This window comes from Paroedura picta, chromosome 1, assembly GCF_049243985.1.
Source record: "Paroedura picta isolate Pp20150507F chromosome 1, Ppicta_v3.0, whole genome shotgun sequence".
Taxonomy (NCBI): Eukaryota; Metazoa; Chordata; class Lepidosauria; order Squamata; family Gekkonidae; genus Paroedura; species Paroedura picta.
Window position 1 is genome coordinate 30,534,556 of NC_135369.1, and position 23,302 is coordinate 30,557,857.

Sequence of the window (23,302 nt, forward strand, 5' to 3'; positions counted from 1 at the left end):
GGTAGTCAAACTGCGGCCCTCCAGATGTCCATGGACTACAATTCCCAGAAGCCCCTGCCAGCATTCGCAACATGACAACATGAACCAAAATGGCACTGGCCTCATGTGCTTATATAGCATCACATAATTGGCTTGGATGAATTCTTTCTAAGATAGTGTTCTTGAAAATTCAGGCCAGATAACAACAAAACAATGTCATACAATATTTCAGTACATTATTTTATTCCATTGACTAATGGTCCCACCCTGCCTGAGGACAACACACATAACCCTCCCTTCCAGGTTTTCTTCTCACAACAGTTCTGTGAGGTTGGCCAGGATACTAAGTGTATTGCTAAGTAAGCATCAAAGCAGAATAGGGTGTTGAACCCTGACTGTCCCCTAGTCACAGTCCAATTTTATTCCATTGACTAATGGTCCCACCCTGCCTGAGGACAACACACATAACCCTCCCTTCCAGGTTTTCTTCTCACAACAGTTCTGTGAGGTTGGCCAGGATACTAAGTGTATTGCTAAGTAAGCATCAAAGCAGAATAGGGTGTTGAACCCTGACTGTCCCCTAGTCACAGTCCAACTTATGCACAATTTATATTATGTAAGTAATATCTGTTCCATATAATATATTTCTGGTAAGGCCTAGGAGGTGGAGCATGTCTCATGGCTTAAGTGCCACTCAGTGATTAACACCCATTCAGAGTGGCTCCTCCTCTTCCAACTGTAAGCTGCCCATCCATCCTGAAAACCTCAGTACACTCACACTTTCCTGGTCTTCGTCCTGGGTTGCGCCCGGGTCCTTAAAAGTCCTGCCAGCCGGAACCCCGTCCCTGCCTCCCGGCCAGTAGGATGACCAGCAGCAGTGCTCTGCCCTGGCTGGCCTGCGCAGGCGGGCCAGGCAGAGGCCTGCCCTCAGCCCCCACCTGGGCTGTACTGACGCCGCACAGGCACACAAGACAGGAGAGGCGCGTGGGAGGCCCAATCAGGGGGAGGGAGGCCGCCACCACATCCCATCTTACAGTTTCTAAATCCTGGTCACCTTATTCAACTGGCTTGCTTGTCTGTCCAGTGGCCAGGCAATCGCCTTCCGTCCGTCCCCCCCCCCTGACCACCCCCTCCTCCTTCCAGTTCCCTCTGAGGCTTGGAGGCTGCAGATCCCTGCTGCATGAGAGCTGCCCCTGCTGGTGAGTTTCCTTACAGCTGCCTGCAGCCTTTTCAGGTCCTGGGAGGAGGGGGAGGCCATCCACAGAGTTCTTCCACCCCCTCCCCAATCTAGTGCCCGTTGTATTGATAATACTTAACATTTGCAAATTAAATTTTCTGCTTAATCCCAGCAACATTGTTCTATTCTAAAATCAAAACCAAAACCCAACCCATCTCCCATCATTTACAGAAGATGCTTGGGGTTTGTGGGACTGCAGCTCAACCCGATAAAATAGACGTGACCTAGGTTGCATGAGGTAAGATCTGTTTATTATCTTTCATGTTAAGACATATTCCACTTATCCATTTCAGAATGGTAACTAGCACCGAAGACCTCCAAGAGGCTTTCTGATTTCCTCTCCCCATGTAAAGTATGCTGAGAACCTTTCCAGTGGTGTAAGTACCATGGCCCATTTTTTTCTCCCTTCATTAGGAAATTGAACTAGATGTATTCCAGTTTAAAGAGAGCGGGGGGAGAGTCAAAAGGATGAATCATCATATGGTTCTGGTTATGGGAGAAGCCTGTTTGGATTCTGTTTCACATCTTCTAAGACGTTTTGTTGCTAATTTTGCGACACGGGGTGGAGGCCATGATGGCTGTCTCTGGCTAAAAGGTAAAGGTAAAGGTATCCCCTGTGGAAGCACCGAGTCATGTCTGACCCTTGGGGTGACGCCCTCCAGCGTTTTCATGGCAGACTCAATACGGGGTGGTTTGCCAGTGCCTTCCCCAGTCATTACCGTTTACCCCCCAGCAAGCTGGGTACTCATTTTACCGACCTTGGAAGGATGGAAGGCTGAATCAACCTTGAGCCGGCTGCTGGGATTGAACCCCCAGCCTCATGGGCAAAGCTTTCAGACGGCTGCCTTACCACTCTGCGCCACAAGAGGCTCATCAATGTCTCTGGCTACCCTGTTTTTAATGTGTGGTTAATGATTTGAAACCTGCTTCTCTCCATTGGGCTTCTAATGTAAAATGTGTGTTTCATATGTGTTTTATTATTGTGACTAGAAATCAAGCCCATTTTATTTTTTCATAAAATGGGCACTAGGAGCCGGTCTTCTCTTGGCCCGGGAGCGGCATCACCGCAGTGAGGGCGCTCCCAGGGGCGAGAGAAGACCGGCTCCCGCCCCCCCACCCTCCCCGAAGCAACCAAGGGCGTTCTCTCGCCCCCCCCCTCCCTGAAGCAACCAAGGCCGCTCCAGCAGCTGGGAGAAGGCGGCGCGGCCCCCCAGAGGACTCACCGCATCGGCTGGCAGTCCAATCTATGCGATGATTCCCTGGCCGGGCGAAGCAGCCAATGCCCATTGGCTGCTTGGCTGGGATGGACACTCGGGATGGACACTCCGAGTTTTTATCCCGGACAGGGCCCGCCCTAACTCCTCCCAGACAGCCCTTACTCTTTTATTCAGTCCACGGCGCAGTGCGCCGCGGGGCTGTTTAAATATGATGATGATAATATTCTTCCATTTTCTTTTATTTGGTGGGGGGACAGGCATTTTTTTAAGCCTAAAATTGGCATATTTTGAATATTCCCATTTTACAGGTGGCTTGGGAGTTAGTGTCTTGCCCCAGAAAACCATTATTCTAGTGATTCCATGGCTCCAAACAGATTGGCACCTGAGCACTAGGCCGCTCTGAAGTTCAGTGCAGAACAAAGTGAATTGAAAGGCCATAATTGTTGATGTTTCTCTACAGGTCCCTGCATTCAAGGCTTCACAAGGCCATGAATTCTTCAAGTTCAGTTTCCTCCTTTGCTGTAGCTAGCTAGGCCTTTTCTAAGGAGCTGTAAAGCGTTTTGCACATTCACATGTGCTACTGAAATTTAGGACTAACTGGAGACCAGCCCATGGTCATATCAATGTGTGTCAAATTAGGATTGCCAACTCTAGAGTGCGAAATACCTGAAGTGTTTTTTTTTTGGGGGGGGGAGCCTGGGGAGGGGGAGGTTGGGGAGATGAGTGATGTCAGCTAGGTACAATGCCATAAAGTTCATCTTTCAAAGCAGCCATTTTCTCCAGGGGAATCGGTCTTTATCACCTGGAGATCAGCTGTAATTCCAAGATATTTCCATCTTCCACCTGGAGGCAATGCTATGTTATTTACCTGAAGAATGGGTTTTTATACCCTGCTTTTCACTGCCTGTAGGAATGTCAAAGCGTCTTACAATCACCTTCCCTTCCTCTTCCCCACAACAGACACCCTGTGAAGTAGGTGGGGCTGATAGAGCTCTGAGAGAAATTGTTGTGTGAAAAAATTTTCAGGACTGTGATAAGCTCAGATTCACCCACCATGTGGAGGAGTTGGCAATCAAGCCTGGCTCGCCAGATTAGAAGCCACCACTCTTAAGTACTATGCCAAGTTCTATACCTTCCAGTTCCTTTTCGTTCCAGATCACAATTGGAATGTAGACAGCTGTACTGGGGAGAGGTAGTGATTAACTCACTGTCCCTATAGTCTGGGGCTGGCTGCTGGATAGCAGCCAGCAGGAGTTACTTGCCACTCATATCTGGCCAAGGGCCAATGACCTATGTCTTGTTTACATCTGGCCTGTGCCAGTCTGTCGTTTCATACTGTCTTAGAATCATGGCAGCCAATATGGCCCACCTCATTTACCTTCTTTGCCTGAAGGACACAGAGTACACAAACTTGTACGTTGTAAGTTGCTGGGACCCAGCTTGGAACCCCGTTCCTGTTCACACTGCAGAGTCACCAACGTCTCCACAAGAAAAAATTGATTCTGTTTCTAGCCAGTCAAGTCTGTCATCCACGGGAATGGGACCAGATGGGTGGTAGTATGAGAGAAGTGAAAAAGCAAGACGCAGTTTCTGTGAGAACAAAGCTAATAACTGTTCCTCAAATCGAAACTGAGCAATTATTGCCTCCTCCGTTATCTCATTGTTGGATTATTTAAAAGTAAACAAGACATCTGTATCCCTGTCCTGCTGTTCAACAAAATCTGTTGTTAGAGGTGGAAGACTTGATTGGGGCCTTTGAAATTATGAACAAATAGAGCTTTGTTTTCCTCCCCTCTCCTCCGGTAAGGTAGGAACTTCTGGTTGCCCAAGGAGATTGATTGGCAGCTGGCTAATGATAGACAAAAAATGGTACTTAGCTTCACAGAACGTGAAATTAATGAATCTAAAAGTTCAAGGGCCGCCTCTTAACCAAAATTAAAGTTTCAGCAAGACCAATAAAACTATGAAGACAACAACACAATCAGCAAGTTCTGAACTTGTAATACCATCAATATCTGAGTAACGATAGAGCAGTCAATATTTAATTTATTGGTTTATTTATTACATTTATATATCCCCCTCCCCTGGGCCTCAGGGCAGTTCACATGAAACATAGGGGAACAGGAACAATACAGAGAAGGTTGGTAACCATAAATAACAATAGAACAGTAATAAACAGTGAGAACGGTCAATTCATAACCGTAACATTCTGACGGACCCATAATTGGTCGGTTCAGGCATTTGAAATAGCCATAACAAGTATGAAACTGATGGTTCAGATTAGCAGAATGGCAAGATCTGGTTAAAAGAAGAAGTATTGGTTCTTATATGCGGCTTTTCTCTAACCAAAGGAGGCTCAAAGCGGCTTACAGTCGCCTTCCCTTTCTTCTCCCCACAACAGACACCCTGTGAGGTGGGTGAGGCTGAGAGAGCCCTGATATCACTGCTCGGTCAGAACAGTTTTATCAGTGGTGTGGCGAGCCCAAGGTCACCCAGCTGGCTGCATGTGGGAGAGTGGGGAATCACACCCAGCATGCCAGATTAGAAGTCCGCACTCCTAGCCACTACACCAAACTGGAACACTACACCAAAGTGTTCACTGTTGCCAAACGCCTGGGGAAAATGATATCGGCATAGGTCACATCTTTCCACTGAGCAAAGTTGGAAGCCTTCCTTCCGGTTGAGAAGTCTTTATCTAGCTGAAGTGGCTCTTCCTCCAGCAGAAAGGCTACTTAAGGTCCAGGACGTTGGTCTGGAAAGAGGGCTGGACAGATTCTTCTGCAGTAAAATGATCTGCAGTGATTAGCCAAGATAGCAGCTCCAGGTTTGAGGCAGTCCATGTGTTGCAGTGGTTCATCTTGAATGAGGATTGAGAATGAGGATAACTTCAAATCTCCACTCTGCTATGAAGCTCCCAGAGGTGTGTGTGTGTGTGTGGGGGGGGGGGGTTGTCAATCACTTTCTCATCCTGGTCTAATTCATAAGGTTGTTGTAAGGTTAAAATGGAGAGGAAGAGAATGACATATGCCACTAGAAAGCATATCTCTGAATGCTGGTGGCTGAAAGGAAAGAAGTAAGGGAGAGGGGCTGCCTTCAGGCCCTCCTCGCTGGTACTCCCAAGGCACTTGACTGGCCAACTGTGGGGGGAACACGATGCCAGACTTATGGTTTGATCAAACACCTGTTTCCACGATACTGAGTTACACCTTTGCAAACTGATTCTAACCCTCCTGAAAGTTCTCCCCCAGAAATGTCCCCAAATCCTCTGCAACAGAGGTTCTGTAGTAGACTCCCCAGAAGGTATTCAACGGATAAAAGAGAAAATGGTTTCCCAAGAGCCTGACAGCTGCTGATCTATGTGAAATATAACCTGCCACATTTGTACAGCCTTTTATTCTTTAAAATCTGCAGCATATACACTTTCTGCTAGGTCATTCTTTTAGATTTTTAAACCTGTCCATGGAAATCAGCCAGTTCAACCAGCATTTTGGGGGGAGGGGGTGGAAGAAAGGGGTTAAGTAAACAACATTAAAATGCATTGTGTGAAATGCATTGAGAGTATCAACTGTGTCCTCAACCAGTGTCTAGAGCGTCTGGGCTTTATTTCTTTTAGACCCACAACAGAGCAAGGTATTAGCCCTCATAATGGCTGTGTGTGTATGTGTTTGTGTGCACATGAAAGTGTGTAAATAGTTGTCCTGTGAGAAACTGAATTCAGTCAGTGACTAGGACACAAGGCAATCTGGTATATCCTTTTCTTTCATCATGCATACCGGGAATGGAGTAATCCAGGAGGGTAGCTATGTTGATCTGAAGCAACAGCACAAAGTCTGAGTCCAGTGGCACCTTTTTATTTTTTATTTATTTGTTTGTTTGTTTGATTTATAGGCCACCCTCTCCAGTCAGGCTTGGGGTGGTGCACATCAGTCAATTAAAATCCTGCTATAAATAAAATAAAATATCCTAGGTGCTCTGTTAGAATTCATTTCTTAGGCCTTGCTTCTATCTCTTTCTCCCCAGACAATACTTGTGGTGGGGAAATGGGGGGGGGGGGGGAGAATGGGACTTGATTTTATTTACTTGCTGCAGGCCTCAACCATATGCTTGGTGGAATAATGCCATTTTGCAGGCCCTGCAGAACTTTGATAGCTCCATCAGGGCCTGGGTTTCCACCAGCAACATATTCCACCAGACAAGCACTCTTCTTCGGGCCCAAGGTCTACCAACATATTAGCGTTTGAAAGTTTTAATGTTCTTCTGGGGGTATATGGGGAGAGGCGGTCCATCAAGTATGCAGGGATCATCTCTCCCTGTCTTTGTTTAAGACCAACAAAGTTTCTTTCTGGGTATAAGTTTTCATGCACATGCACACTTTGTCAGGTACATTGAAACAGACTTTGCCAACTGTTATATTTAAGAGAGAGAGAGAGTGGGAGTTAGTTGCAAGGGAAGACTATTTAGCGTAAAGAGGCATGTTAACTGGGGCAGTGGTCCCCAACCTTTTTATCACCGGGGACTGGTCTACACTTGACAATTTTACTGAGGCCCAGCGGGGGGAGGGGTAGTCTTTTGCCAAGGGACGTCGCCACCACCTGAGCCCCTGCTCCACATGCTTTCCTGCCAGTGCCCCTGACTTCCCGCTGCCCGCTGGGGGGACGCTGCCAGCAGCAGCTGCCACGCCGAGGGGGAGCCCCAGCCATGGTGGCCACTGGAGAGCACCAAAGGTGAGCCAGTGGCAGGGCAGCCCCCGAGGCAGCAGCCAGGGAGGAGGACGAGGAGGAGCTGCGGCCCGGTACCAACTGATCCACGGATCAGTGACAGTCCCCAAACCGGGGGTTGGGGACCACTAAACTGGGGGACAAGTCTAGCTGAGATTGGAGTAAGGTAAAACCTGTGAATGGCAGCAAATTAGCACCCAAATACAACACATTTGAGAACTCAGGTTGAATCCAGTGGTGCCTCCAAGGCCAACAAAGTTCAGTTCTGGGCATCTTCATGCAAAATAGACAAGGAGGTTCAGATCTCTTCAGTCTGCATAATTTATGCAATATACAAAAGTTCCAGTAGGGCCCATGTTTTGTATGCGTGCATGACCTCTATTTTGAAAGGATTTCAGTAACAGTACAGAAATAAAGAAGAAAAGAAGAAGAAGAGTTGGTTCTTAATGCTGCTTTTCTGTACCCGAAGGAGGCTCAAAGCGGATGGACAGAATTGAAGAAATAAGTGGAATTGACCTTACAAAAACTTAAATGATTGCAGACAGAGTTGGATGGCAAGCCTTTGTTCAAAAAGTCACCATGAATCAGAAACATCTTGACAGAACCCAACAACAATGACAACAGGAACTCCTGTCTTGAGGCTTTGCAGTGTGGCTGCTGATCCAAGGAGGCAGTTTCCAGCTGGATGAACCAATGGCCTGACTTGATATAAGGCCACTTTAAAGGTCCAGAGTATCTGCAGAAGAAGAGTTGATTCTTATATGCTGCTTTTCTCTACCTGAAGGAGGCTCAAAGCAGCTTACAATTGCCTTCCCTTTCCTCTCCCCACAACGGACACCCTGTGAGGTGGGTGAGGCTGAGAGAGCCCCGATATCACTGCACGGTCAGAACAGTTTTATCAGTGCCGTGGCCAGCCCAAGGTCACCCAGCTGGCTGCATGTGGGGGAGCACAGAATCAGACCCGGCTCACCAGATTAGAAGTCTGCACTCCTAACCACTACACTAAGCAGCCTGTCTTGCACTGCAGCATAGTTGGGCCTCCAAACAAGAGGGAAATATGGAGGATTGTTGCTTATGTGGGATGGTAGAACTTCTGAGGAACCCCAAGGATGGGTATAATTACCCTGGAATGTGACCGGTAGCTGAAGAATCCAGTTAGCTTCTCTTCTCAGTCTCTTCCAATGCCATTTGGTGCATGCAGCACGTGCGGCACTGGTTCGTGTGGGTCCTGGGATCCCCTGCACAGACTCTGGCGGTGGTCAAAAGGAATCCCTCCTCTTTCCCCCCACAGTAGCTGGACCCATTGCTTGATGACTGAGGGAAGCATCTCATTCTGTCACTGTGTCAAAATCCTTACATTCCTTACCTTGGGTCATGTTGAGGCATGGCATCCCTGCAGTCTTGTGATGATTGCAAGGTGCACATGAAGACTAGAGAGCTCTTGAAACTTTTTGGAATTAGCTAGAGACTGTACTTTTGATTTTGTTTTCTGAATTCTGTATTTCTTTTCCCCTGAGTCCCCCCCCCCCACTTTCTTGTCAATCTCTGTATGTGCTTAGAATAAATGTTTTTAAAATTAGATCCTCGCCCTGAGAGACTTTTTATTCTAAGCTTTCCCCCACAGGCCAGCTGCTTACTGTATTTAATGTACAGGCAGGGGTGGGGAGGGGGTGGCCGTTGCCTTGCTAGAGACATGGGACTTACCCAGTTCTCCTAGTAGAGCATTGAATGGTTTCTCCCTCTCTCTCACATGTGCTTCAGCTGCTGAGACACAGGTCTTTTCTGGGGCCTTGGAAGTGTCATAAATGGATTATCCCTTCCACCTGGTGACATTTCTAACCATGAGCAGAACTCAAACAGACTGGGCGTCACACACACAGTTTCCTTATCCTGTGCGCTTTAATATGACTAGATCAGGGGTAGTCAAACTGTAGCCCTCCAGGTGTCCATGGACTACAATTCCCATGAGCCCCTGCCAGCAAACGCAGTTTGACTACCCCTGGACTAGATCATGATTAAGGAAGAGCCAGCACAGTGCTCTGTTTAAGAGTAGTAGACTAATCTGGAGAGCCAGTTTTGGTTCCCCACTCGTCCACATGAACGCTGCTGGGTGACCTTGGCCCAGTTGCCTCAGAATTCTCTCACCTTCCCTTTTCCTCACAAGATGCCTGTTGTAGGGAAAGATCATAAATCACTTTGAGACTCTTGGGGTATATTTATTATTTATGGTATGGCATGTGTAGTATTGCCTGGAGATGTGAGGATTGTCTGGCAGCCGGGCGAGGGACATTTGGGGATATTTTGCCATTACTCACCTCTGTGCCATGGCCTCTAGCATTCCTTGGAGGAACTCCATCCAAATCCTTGGAGATCTCCCATCCAAATACTGACCGGTGTTGTCCCTGTGTAGCTTCTGAGATCTGATGTGATCAGGCTTGCTGGGCTATCCAGGTCTGGGCTTTTTGGACAGAGAACAGTGGGTTATAAAAAACGACTATTCAACTACATATAGCGGTGATGGCCAAATCATAGCTTGTTGATCAGCCAGGAAACGAGAATCAGAAATCATGATTTGAAGGGATGTCGGCAAACTCCGGTTTGTGCTGTGATTTGCTGTCTGATTGTGTGAAGTGATGGCTCACACTTAACATACTGCCTTTGGAGTGCTAAGCAGGTGGAGGAATGAAAGCAGACCAGCAGACTCTAGATCATGGCTCGGTTGTTGTGCAGCTGTACAATTGAACCCTGGTTTGCACTCCAAGGCCATGGTTAGTGCAAGTTCCCGGTTTTCCGTGATGCCTGATGAGCCTCCCTCTGGAATAATAATTTTTTGTAGGCTCATTGGCACAGCTTGGTGTAGTGGTTAGGAGTGCGGACTTCTAATCTGGCATACCGGGTTCGATTCTGCACTCCCCCACATGCATCCAGCTGGGTGACCTTGGGCTCGCCATGGTGCTGATAAAGCTGTTCTGACCGAGCAGCAATATCAGGGCTCTCTCAGCCTCACCCACCTCACAGGGTGTCTGTTGTGGGGAGAGGAAAGGGAAGGCGATTATAAGCTGCTTTGAGTCTCCTTTGGGTAGAGAAAAGCGGCATATAAGAACCAACTCTTCTTCTTCTTCGCAGCTGTTGGCATTAGGAACCTGAAGGACTTGAGCAAGAATGATGTGCTGCTATTCCATTCTTGGCCCGGATTGTATAAGTCGTGTGGCAGCGAGTGTTTGATTATGTTGGATTTATTTTCAGGCGTCTCAGGCTGTTCTTATTAACTGTCATCGCTTTGATCGAAAGTGCTCGGCGGATTTCTGCATATCTGGAGTCCTGTTTTGCATTTCTAAACAGAATTCAGGGTTGCAGCTTGGCGGACCCAATGTGTCTGCTTTGAGCCATTGTAGCTAGTTGCGAAGTTTCTGATTGTAGATCTAGCAGAGGGAATAAAGGAGGCAGTGGTGGTGACTGCACAATTTTTTTCCCCTCTGGATTCTTTGGGAACTGTGATGCTGGTTCCCAGATCTCCTTGACAAGTGACTTCTTCAATAAGCACTCCCAAGCCAGGATCCTCCTGGGCACAGGTTTTCGGTACGTCTGTGTTCAATGTGGATGAATTTAAAGAAAGATGATGACATCTTTGGAGGAGGAGGAGGAGGAGGCTCTGAGCCAGAGAAAGGTTCTTCAGGCAGCCTGTAAAGAAATCTGTCCACTCAGCCTCCAAGCCTGTTGGTTCAGCTAATGGTCTCCAGAAGCCGTCCAGTGGAACTACGGTGGGCAGCTTGGTGTAGCGGTTGAGAGTGGTGGCCTCTAGTCTGGAGACCCGGGTTTGATTCGCCACCTCCTCCTCCACATGCAGCCAGCTGGGTGACCTTGGGCCACTCACAGTTCTCTCAGATCTTTCTGAGCCACACCTACGTCACAGGGTGCCTGTTGTGAGGAGAAGGAGGGTGGGCGATTGTAAGCCGCTTTGAGACTCCTTTGGATACAGAAGAACAGCATTCTCTTCTTCTCACTCGCTGTGGGTCTACAGTGTGCTTAGGATTGCCCTGCATGTCCAGTTGCATGGGCGGGGGTGGGGGGGGGGTAAGGAGAGAAGGCACCCTATTGCCTCTGAACTAATAAATTACCAGACATTTAAAGGAATTGGGGAAAGTTTGATAAGGTCTTACAAACATTATCCAGTGATAAACCGCCAACTGGAATGCATGCGCCTTGATTAACAAGAAATTTCACACTGTTCTTAAATGTCTGAGTAGAGAATTGCTTTGTAAATTGCCCTGTTTAATGGGGAGCAAATGCATGAGGAATTTGACCTGGTTTATTGCTGGAGTTACTTCTGGGTTTAGCCCGGCCACCATAATGGGTCACTTTTTCTCATGGGAATAATTTCAGAGGGGAATTGATGGATTTCTGTGGAGGTTTAACATCATCAGCTGCCTAGAATCAGTACGTTTAAATGAAAAATGCTAGTTAATGGCAGCAAAAATAAACAGTTGCCTGCCTGCGTATTCATAGTCTGCTTTTCTCACTGAGGCTTAAGGCACATTACTCAACTCAGTGTGAGGTGATACAATCAATAGGACAGGACAACTAAATACAATGTAATAGGGCTAGAATTATTGTAGTCTGGAACAGAGTCTGAAGTCTTAGATATGGTATGTTTTTAAAAAAAGCAGAAAATGGTATTATATAGACAGAAAAGCAAACTAGTGAAACTATAGGGTACACAGAATGTAGGGTAAGGTACACACAAGAAGAAGAGTAAGAGGAAGGGGAAGAAGAAGAAGAGGAAGAAGGAAGAAGAGTTGGTTCTTATATGCCGCTTTTCTCTACCCGAAGGAGGCTCAAAACGGCTTACAGTGTTAAAGTACCAATACACAGTGGTATATTCCACAGTTCCATTCCCTTTACAACATACCTTCTTGAACCATTCCTTCTTAATATAGCCATGTTACCTTTATAGGAATGCTCTTCTGGACAATTCAGTTATATGTAGTTTGTGGAATGACATATTCATGGGACCCTTCCTGGCCTTTTCAGACAGGCCATTCCACATGATGGGGGGGGGGCACAACATGAAAAGTAAGAGTGGGGTCAAAGGGGCATGAAATAGAGGAAGTACAGGGTAAAATCTAATCATGTTATGTTGATGGTCAAGAAAACTGCAGAGAAAACACCTGGAAACATTGACAAGATAACATCTGGTGGCTTTACTACTTTTGCCAAGCGAGTTATCATGTTTAATGGCTGAGGATCCACATATTTTGCTAAGAGCTCATGCTTCTAATTACTAAAGAATTTCAGGCATTTGGGAAACATTTTGTTAGATCTCTTGATCATAAGCATCGTGGGATTCCTTAGTCATTAGCAGTGTTAACTATGTTATCATTATCAATGTAAAATCAGTTTGGCAGAATAGTCATCAGCTGTGACTATTGTGCATTGCATTTGAATTTTTTAATATAATGACATTTCACTCTGTACTTCCTTCCTTTCATGCCCCCTTGCCCTTTCTCCTTGTTCATTTCATAACCCTATATATAGGTCCGCATCTTGAGGCCCTGCTGCATGCTACTCACAAAGTGGACTCTAGCCTTCAAAGCCCATCTTTAACCGCTCCTAGCGGAGCAGAATGAATAAAGCAGTAAGGGCCCCAAGGGCGGGCCCTGTCCGGGATGAAGAAGGGTGCCGATAGGCCCCTTCCCCTGGACTGACAAGCGGAGAACCAGTCCAGCCCCAAACTGCCAATCAGCAGCCCCACCCCCCACGAGGCCTAACCTTTGCTCCACGGCGGCCATTCCTCTGCTGGCCGCCGAGAGAGAACATAGACCCGCTGGCCCCTGCCATCTATCCGTTAATAGCTCCCCAGACCCCGGGGAGGCTGCTGGCCAGCTCGCTGAGCCGCCAAGCACCCTCCCCGGGGCGTGGGGAGCATTTCCGCTGGCGGGGGGGGGAAACACGCTCCCCACACCCCGGGGAGGATGCCAATCGTCCTCCCCGGCCTTCGGGAGCGCTTTCCCTCCCTCCAACCCCATGACCTAGGTTCCCCTTTTCCTTTCGGGAGGGGGTTCTGACTCCTCACGCCCCTGGGAGCCAGGTCACCTGCTCTCCGAGCCGGCCCTGGCCCTCCCTGGTCCCTGGGGAGCATTCTACCCAGGGGAGGGGAAGTTCGGGGGGACAGCCCTTCCCAACCGCCCACGCAGTGCTGCCACGGCATTTGGGGACGGCTAGCACCCGCTGTATTTTTTTTTACAGCGGGCTTTATTACTAGTTCTAGAATAAAGGACCTGCCTGGAGAGGAAAAAAAGGCTTGCTCCTTTAAGACTGACTAGGTGGAATGTTATTTACTAGGTAATTTGCCTCCATGTCATGAAAAGCTTCAGTTGCCCATTTTCTCCCCATTAAGCCTCTGTTAAAAGGACAGGACTTCCTCCCCCTCCCAGGCCTATTGCATGTCGTTACCTAAAGGTACAGCTGGTCCCCGGTTTGCTTTTCTAAATCTGTTAAATTTGGGATGTTCTGGTGATGTGGAATAGTGGATACTGTCCATCTTACCTGTTGCCAAAATTAGTTCCATAGAGCAGGGGTAGTCAACCTGTGGTCCTCCAGATGTTCATGGACTACAATTCCCATGAGCCCCTGGGAATTCCCATGAGCTCATGGGAATTGTAGTCCATGGACATCTGGAGGACCACAGGTTGACTACCCCTGGCATAGAGCATGTGTATGCTCTTTTAGAGGGGACTCTAGATGACCCTAGCGGGAACAACCAAGGATGGGGCCTCTTCTGTTTTGACCTCTGACTGGTGGAAAAGTCTACCTTTTGATTATTCATTTGGCCCCAAACTTACAGAGCTTTTAGTTATCAAGTAAAAATGCTGTGATTCCCAAGCATTTTGTGGGAGCTCCCCTCCTTTTTCTTGATGGCTTCTGCTCTTCATGCTTTCACCATTCATTTGTGACTTGCATTGTACTGTTTTTTTTAAAATGTTGCTTCTTGTTTTTCATGATGCAAGACTGTTTTCTTATCTGCCACTATTTGAATGATTCCTTCTTTTTATGCTGAGTATATTATATTTTTGAAGTGTGTTTTTAAATGGCTTTATCCTGGGCCGTCTTAAGAAAGCAAGGATAAACAACTGCATCTGAATACAAGATATCTGTGCATGAGCGAGGATATGTGTGTGTGAGAGAGAAATGAAAGCTGTGTAAGCAGTTTGGGTAATGGTGACATTTAGTGGTTAAGTCTTTCCGATTTTAGCAAGCATATCAGAGAGGCATATCAGAATATTTTGAGATTTACCAGTAAATGTCAGAGCTGACTGCATGCTTCCTAAAAGCCATTCTAATGTCATTGATTGCTGGCGAAAAGACACTTCCCATGTGTCGGACAACAGGAGCCTCGTTGTAACCCAAATATTCAACCTTACCCACTGCATCTCTTAAAATCCTAAGGATTCCCAGTACTACTCAATATTCATCAAGTTTCTGGCATACAAATTCAGTTTTTTTTTCTAAAGTGGGTACATTTTTAAGGTAACAAGCATAAATCTGTTTTAAAAAATCCACTGACTGGTACATTCAAACTTCACCACTCAGATGAGTATATCTTATTCCAGCAGGTAACTGAAGGGTGATCATTTTTTCTGCAAGTGATTTATCCTTCCGTATTCCTTCTGCTGCTCATAGAAAGTTTGATTTAAAACTCCCTTCTAGACATTTTTCTCAACTTCTGGAAGTTTTTTCCAGTTTCTGATTATTGGAGTTCTCCAGTCTTGGCAGTTGTAAACAAAGCAGCAATAAATTTCATGAGCAGCTGAAGGAGGACACCATGTTTACTCATACCCCTCCTCCATTCCCCCCCCCTTCTGTTCCCAAGGCACCCCCACCTCCAGGAACAGCCTTTCAGAAAGCAAAATGGGAGATGAAGAACTAGCACCCCCCCCCTTCCCCTGATGGAAGTGACTTTTGGATACTACCCCATATCTTTAGCTGGAATGTTCCTTTTCACATGTTGCCATGTGATGTTATTGCTATTTATATTGATATCTGTTATATTGTTATTGTTATATTGATATTGTTCTCTGTAAATGTTCTGTATGTTTTATGTAAACTGCCCAGAGCCGTAGGGAAGGGCGGTATAAATAAATAAGTAAACAAATGTCCTAATAACATAATCTTTTAATTCAGTGATAATGATTAGCCTTTACTTTCTTCTATTATTGGAAGCATGCTGGTTGAGGGGAGAAAAACACCTGACTTTGCCTCCATCTGTGGACATCTATTTATTTAGGATTTTTATGCTGCCCTTCCATATGGCTCTTGTGCTCTCCTTGTTATGTTTTCCACTCATCTGAATCTCCAGGGAGCCTTTGTGTGGATCATCAGCCACTAGGACAGAGTTTTAAAATGTTTCTTTGGAATTCTGAATTTTGAATGCCTGATGCTTGCCTCCCTTGCAGCTGCCATGTTGGCTGCTGGACTTGTGGTATAAGCCAGGGGTAGTCAACCTGTGGTCCTCCAGATGTTCATGGACTACAATTCCCATGAGCCCCTGCCAGCGTTTGCTGGCAGGGGCTCATGGGAATTGTAGTCCATGAACATCTGGAGGACCACAGGTTGACTACCCCTGGTATAAGCCCATGTCTCTTCCAGCACCACTCCCCATTTCCTCACTACCTCCTCAACTTTTCTGCCCCCTCATTCTTTAGCTCAGGGTTCAGCCACACAGCAAGTCCCATTATAACCTCGAGAGCCCCCTCCCCAAAGTTGTTCTTACCTGTTATGTTTATTTTGGATGTGTCCTAAGATGCTTCAGGCAAGAAATTGCACATAGAAACATATCAGCGTATTCTATTTCGCAATTCTAAAATGATTATTCTTGGTTTTTTGAAAGATAAAGTGGAAATCCCAGACAGGGAATAAGTAGCGACTTCTATCCAGGAGTAAAATATGTATTGCATTCTCCTGGATGGAAAAAAAATATCAGATTTTCCTTCTCTGATGTGGTTAGGTGCTTTTAAATTGATGAGCCTCTTGTTGCGCAGAGTGGTAAGGCAGCTGTCTGTAAGCTTTGCCCATGAGGCTGGGAGTTCAATCCCAGCAGCCGGCTCAGGGTTGACTCAGCCTTCCATCCTTCCGAGGTCGGTAAAATGAGTACCCAGCTTGCTTGCTGGGGGGTAAATGGTAATGACTGGGGAAGGCACTGGCAAACCACCCTGTATTGAGTCTGCCATGAAAACGCTGGAGGGCGTCACCCCAAGGGTCAGACATGACTCGGTGCTTGCACAGGGGATACCTTTACCTTTACCTTTACCTAAGAGTTTGGGGGTAGAAAATTTATCTAGGGTTGCCAGGTCCCCCCTGGCCACCGGTAAGTAATGGGGGGCGGGGGAAGATTGCCAGATCCAGGCTGGGAAACTCCTAGAGACTTGGTGGTGGAGCCTGGGGAGGACAGGGACCTCAGTGGAGTTCAGCGACATGCAATGCATCCTCCTAAGCATCCAGTCTCTCCAAGCAAATTGATTTCTGGACTCTGGAGATTCTGGGGGATCCCCAGGTCCCAGCTGGAGCCTGGCATCCCTAAATGAATCCGCTGACATATTTGTAGAAAAATTAATTTCCTTTAAGAACCATTGGAATATGAGAAATAAAGAATGTTATAGTATAATGGGAAACAGCCTTAGCCAACAGAGGCTATAAAGAATATTTTAGAGGCTGTAACCTTGCTAATGTTTAACATTTGTTTGGTTTTCTTATTTTTTGTGCTTGCAATTTTTAAAAAGCTTCTAGGACCCAATCAAAGCTGAACCAGGCCATTGGCCCACTAAGATCATTCTGGTCTCCTCTGATCGTCAGAGGCTCTCCAGTGGTCTCTGGAGAGACCCTTCACTTCACCTGATCCTTTTACCTGGAGATTCTCTGGGCTGAACGTGGGCTCCTGTCCAAACTGACACTGTGCTATAGAGCCAGTGCCCCTCACTTCCTGAATACCTGAGTAACTCCCAGAGTTGCATTAAATATCTTTCATCTATGTATGGGGCTGCTTGAATCTCAGCCTTTCTCCTCTGTCCATAGTAGTGCAATGGCTAAAGCAGGACTAGATTGGGAATCAGGACTGTATGTATACTGAATGCAGCTGTGAAAGGCAGTAGATTGCACTATTCTCTTCATGTTTTTTTTTCTTTCCTTCTCATTTTCCTAGCCTGCTGGAAACCATGTTTCACTACACAGATGAACCCAGATTCACCATAGAGCAGATAGACCTGCTTCAGCGCCTGAGGCGTACAGGGATGACCCGGCACGAAATCCTCCATGCCCTGGAAACCTTTGACCGCCTTGACCAGGAGCATAGCGACAAGTTTGGGAGGCGGTCTGCTTACGGGGCCAGCGGTGGCTCCTGTAGCAACAGCACCAACAACGTCCCAGCGTCTTCCTCGACAGCCACAGCTTCCACGCAGACCCAGCACTCTGGCATGTCCCCGTCGCCTAGCAACAGTTACGACACCTCCCCACAGCCTTGCACTACCAATCAGAATGGGAGGGAGAGTAACGAGAGGTTGTCCGCCTTCAACGGAAAGATGTCGCCCACCCGCTACCCGCTGGCCAACAGCCTGGCTCAGAGATCGTACAGCTTTGAAGCCTCTGAGGAGGACTTGGATGTAGACGACAAAGTGGAGGAGCTGATGAGGTGAGCCAAGCTATTTTGCAGAGACCTGGAAGTTCCCAAAGCAGGCTGTTTGTCCCTTTTGAGGATCACTCGGAGCTCTCCGAAAGAGCCTCCCCACCCTTGTTCCCAAATCACAGAGTTCTTATTTTGTATACCTTATTGAAGCACCTCAGTTTTGAGGGTGAGTTCAACGGGTGGTTTGCAATCTGGAGCGTAATCCGCTATTATTAATTTTTGCTTCATTTATACCCTTCCTTTTGCTGCATATTTTCCTCCCGTCCATTTTATCCGCACAGCAACCTTTGAAGTAGGTTAGGCCAAGAGAGAGAGAGAGTGATTGGCCCAAGGTCACCCCCAAGGTAGAGTGGGGGTTCAGCCCTGGGTCTCCCAGTTCCTAGCCTGACATGCTCTAGAGCAGGGGTAGCAAATGCTGGCAGGGGCTCATGGGAATTGTAGTCCATGGACATCTGGAGGACCACAGGTTGACTACCCCTACTCTAGACCAACCTTTTTCAATCTTTTGACTGTGGAGGAGGAGTCCCTGAAACAAATTTTCAGGCTTTGAGGACCCCCAGAAGTGATGTCAACTGGCTATGCCTCCCTGCCACACCCCTTTAAAGTGACATGTCACCAGAAGTAACATCACCACCTGCACCCTTAGCCCTCCTTCCACTGCTTCCACCTGCCTTTACTACTACTACGGCAGCTCTATCTCATGTTGTCGGAAAGAAGGGCAGGAGTTGAGAAGACAGCCTGGACCTCATACCATGCCACAACTGACCTTCCCCCTTTGGTTTTTAAACTCATGGGCCTACCCACAGAGTCCTCTGTGTGGGGGCAGCCAATTCTTTAGCTTGTGCCCGAGTCTGTTAAGGTAGGAGGGGGAAGGCCATGAACCCCCTCCAGAGGTTTCACGGACCCCTGGTTGGGAATCCCTGCTCTAGACTCTGAACATTAAACCACACTGGTTTGATGCCTGGTGTAGCGATGCCTCCATTGTGATTAATTGCCAGTTTTAGTGTTATAGCTCAATACGGGTATGTGGCAAGATTAAATGATACCAGCTGTTAGGGCACTTCTATGATTTTGGAAGAAAAGGTTTTTTATGTGAGATTGGAGGCTGGTCACTTGCCATGTGGTCCAGTCATAAAACAGAATAGAAACGAACGTAATATTATTATTATTATTATTATTATTATTATTATTATTATTATTATTATTATTATTATTATTATTATTATTATTTACAACGACGACAACAGCAACATTGGAATGTTCTCCCAGGAGAGACGAGGGCCCTGTGGGATTTGGGACAGTTACGAAGGGCTTGTAAAACTGAGCTGTTCTGCCACTGCAATTGTGTCCTTCCTGCCCAGAATATCAGCCAAACCATATTTGACATCAGTAACCCCTCCCCCAGCCCCCTCAGAAACTAGAGAGCAGGTTTAAACTAATTTGGATGTAGAATGTTTTAAAATTTCAATTTTATTTTATGATATGATAAAATATCAATAAGTATAAGATTTAAGATATGATAAAATATTGATAAATATAAGTAATTATTTTTATCATGGTTTTAATATATGTTGTTACCTACCATGCGCCTTCAGGGAAGGGCAGGTTAGACATAAAACTCTATTGTTGGTATTTATTATTATTGTTATTATTATTTATTAATAATAATACATTTATTTGTATAGCTCACCCTTTTCTAACTGACTCAGGGCAGGTAACATCAATAAAACGCAAACCAATTCCAAGTTAAAATCATACTAAAACCGCTTATTTTACAGCGTCAAAACTACTAAGGGGTTAATTGGTGTTTCATCTGTGGAAGGCTGGGTGATAATGCCACAAAAAATCCCCTGTGTCTTATCCCGACCAGTGTCTGTATCTTTTTAAGGTTTAAAAATCAGCATTTCACTGCCACATATCAAATGGTAGGAGCTTTGGTACCTAGATCTTGCATGATTTGGATGAAGAACTTTAGTGGGAAATCATGTCCAGGTCTATCTGAACTTAGCCCTTAAAAAAAAAAAAAAGTACCTAGAAAATTCAAATTCAAACAGCCTGTATCAGTGACCGAAATTGAGCATGTGCACATTACTTCTTTTGTATTGCCTAATTCTGACACCTTTACTGTTTTGTGCTGCGGATTTTGGTTTTGTCCCTCTTTGGGAGGAGTGGGAAGTTACAGGAAGGCACTGTGAAATCTACCCTCTAGAATTGTTCTTGGATTTCAGCCAGCATCATCCATTCAGTGTCAACCATGACTTGTAAGGAACATGGCCTGAATACCATGCAAGTGTGCCACAGCACACGCGAAACAGCAGAAACAGTCTACCTCTTCGTATGTGTGTGCGTGTGCATGCGTGTGTAAAGTGCCACCAAGTCACCATTTATGTTGACTCCGTAGGGTTTTCAGGACAAGAGATGTTCACAGTCGATTTTCCCTTGCTTGCCTTTGTACTGCAACACTGGGCTTCCTTCCCTCCAAAAACTAGCCAGGGCCAAACCTGCTTAGCAGCCAAGATCTGATGAGATCAGGCTTGCCTGGGCCAGTCAGGCCAGGGCCGTCTTCCAACCCCCTTGCTACTCTGTCCAGCCACAACGGGCTTATCTCACCCTGTGCCACTCTCTGTTTTCCTCCCTGGCCTGAAAGTCGCATTGCCACCAGCCGTTCTCCTACCTTGCCTTGATTTGCCTCCTGTAACCCGCCCCCCCCCCCTTGACTCTCCAAAAGGCCTTCCTCAGTAGCCAGAGATTGGAAGATGGCATAGCATACAGAAGCGAAGCCAGCAGAGCTCCTTTTGGGACTGCCTGGGCACAGCACACAGCTCATGAGCCACCCCTGGGCCGCTGTCCTGGCTTGTCAAGCAGTGAGCTTGTTCGGGTGCTGTGGGATGTTTTATCCTAAATCCTGACCTGGGGAGGGGGGGGTAGCATTTTTTAATATCAATTTAAATTTATTGAGATCAGTGTTACGGACCTGTGGCTAGCACTGATGATCAGGGGTAGTCAACCTGTGGTCCTCCAGATGTCCATGGACTACAATTCCCATGAGCCCCTGCCAGCATTTGCTGGCAGGGGCTCATGGGAATTGTAGTCCATGGACATCTGGAGGACCACAGGTTTGACTGCCCCTGCTGATGATCATTTGCACCGATGCCTCGTCTTATGACTGTGGTGGTGGCTGCTCCGACTGCCGCGTCCTCCTTTTTCTTCTTCGAGTGCTGGCGGGAGAGATTTATTCATTCCCCCGTAATGAAACTTTGTGCATTCCGTATGGCTTACATGAATTTATATAGGCCGTGAGTCATCCATTCTCCTTCTCGGATGCTTTGATCAACTGAGGGCTTTGATTAAAAGAAACGTCTGCTGGCAAGGCAGGGATCATAGCCCAGCCCCCCTAACCATACCCCCCTCCCCAATAAACAAGTCTCCTTGCGTCTTGTTTTCTGTCTTTATCTTTCCTCTCTTTTCTCTCCACCCCCCCTCCCCCCCGTGACCCCAATTTTGGCAGGAGGGACAGCAGTGTGATAAAAGAGGAAATCAAAGCCTTCCTGGCCAACCGAAGGATCTCTCAAGCAGTTGTTGCACAGGTAACAGGTAAGCCGTCCTTTTCCCTTCTGAGGTGCAGCCACCACGCTTTGCCTCCTGGCACAGATGTTGGGGATATTTCTCGGCTTTCTGCATTGCAGTGCAGATCTGTCAGCTTAGTCATGATAATGTATGCCTTTGATTTAAGACCCATTGTCCTGCACGTCATGAAAACTTCCCCAGTGAATCAGTGTCGCTTCTTCGCCCCTACCTCAGACGCTTTTTCCCGCATGGCTCATGCCATTGTTTTGGGATTTTTTTAAAATGACGTTGCAAGAAGCATCGAGCGCTTCCCTTAGGGTCAAAATGCTTAAAAGAAAATTTAATTCTGAAATCACGACACGGTGAGCGTTGTCTTCAGCCTTCCTTTGAGTGAAGGAGGTTGAGGCTCACCCCTTTTCAGGAAGATGTTCAGTCCTCAGGGTGTTTAGAGGGAAAGGATTTTTAATTATACTGTGTCTTTAAGTGTTTTTGTTTTGCTTTATTAACTCTATACAAGTCCCCACACGGCCTACGAGGAATCTTAGTTAAATGACTGGAAATTTCCTCCTGACCCAGTTTTTTCCCGTCTCCAGGGTACTCTGAAGTTCATGCACAGGCTAATTTCCCTGCTTTTGTGTATTATGGGGTATTTTGTCCTGGAACTGACACACAGTTACCTTGGGTGCATCATGCCTCCTAGTGAGCATGCTCAGAAAAGCTTCTCTTCCCACATCCGTATTCAGACACAGTTGTGTTGTCCATGGATAGCCCCTCATAAGAGGCATGCTATTCAAGAGGAAAAGCTGAGGAGCAGGAGGAGATGCTGGGGTGTAGGAGGGCTTGCTGAAGGCTGTAGGTATCCTGGGGAGGGGGGAATTTTAGGTGGAAAGGATGGAAAATATCCAGATACCTTGTTGTTGTTAGATGTGAAGTCGTGTCTGACCCATCGTGACCCCATGGACAATGATCCTCCAGGCCTTCCTGTCCTCTACCACTCCCCGGAGTCCATTTAAGTTTGCACCTACTGCTTCAGTGGCTCCATCCAGCCACCTCATTCTCTGTCATCCCCTTCTTCTTTTGCCCTCAATCGCTCCCAGCATTAGGCTCTTCTCCAGGGAGTCCTTCCTTCTCATGAGGTGGCCAAAGTATTTGAGTTTCATCTTCAACCCAGACACCTAAACCTCCCTCATATCAGGTACTGTACATTCTTAAATGCTTTGGCAAACATAGCAGGAGGAAATGAGCATGCTCAAGTTGTTTTGGAGCGTGAGAGAAAGGTGTCCTGTCCTGAATTTGCAAATTAAGGTTTTTCTGCAAAATACCCAAACTCCCCGGCATGCCTGCAAGTGGGCCCCTTGTTCTGCTTCTGTGACAGGGACTCAGCCCTAAAGTTTGCTATTATTAGAGGGAATAATAATCTGCAGTTCCTCCCGAAGCTGTATGTGTGTGAGAGAGGCAGCTCTCCTGTATCTCATTCTGAACCAGAGCTCCGCAGGCAGATCAAAGAATCCACACACTGGAACAGCCGGGAAATTTCCATACAAGCCAGCGGGCAGGTGCAAGTTTGCAGACAAATCTGAAATCCAGAACAAAACAAGCGCGAGGGGCTAAAGCTCGCCACGGCATAGAAACAGTATCTGCACTTTTAAAAACAAATGTCTGTTGAGCTCACATGAGACTTCGGTCTGAGATTTTGGTTGCCCATTTGGGGGTTCTAGACCAGGGTAGTCAACTTGTGGTCCTCCAGATGTCCATGGACTACAATTCCCATGAGCATTTGCTGGCAGGGGCTCATGGGAATTGTAGTCCATGGACATCTGGAGGACTACAGGTTTGACTACCCCTGTTCTAGATAATTGCTACAACGTAGGGAAGCCTTCAAAGCTTTGGTTTCAGTCAACCAGAGGTG

The 23,302-nt window shown here is 46.8% G+C and overlaps 1 protein-coding gene across 7 annotated transcripts in view; it reads left to right on the top strand.

Annotated features, from left to right (window-relative positions):
* Positions 1–23,302, top strand: part of HMBOX1 (homeobox containing 1) — a 123,480-nt gene that overhangs the window by 54,161 nt on the left and 46,017 nt on the right. For 6 of the 7 annotated variants that reach the window (XM_077331895.1, XM_077331931.1, XM_077331904.1 and 3 more), the window contains exons 2-4: positions 1,510–1,593; positions 17,347–17,832; positions 21,335–21,420. In XM_077331895.1, coding sequence (XP_077188010.1) covers positions 1,571–1,593; positions 17,347–17,832; positions 21,335–21,420 — 595 coding nt within the window. In that variant the 5' untranslated portion in view covers positions 1,510–1,570. The remainder of the gene's footprint in view (positions 1–1,509; positions 1,594–17,346; positions 17,833–21,334; positions 21,421–23,302) is intronic. The other variant, XM_077331924.1, reaches the window with a different exon arrangement.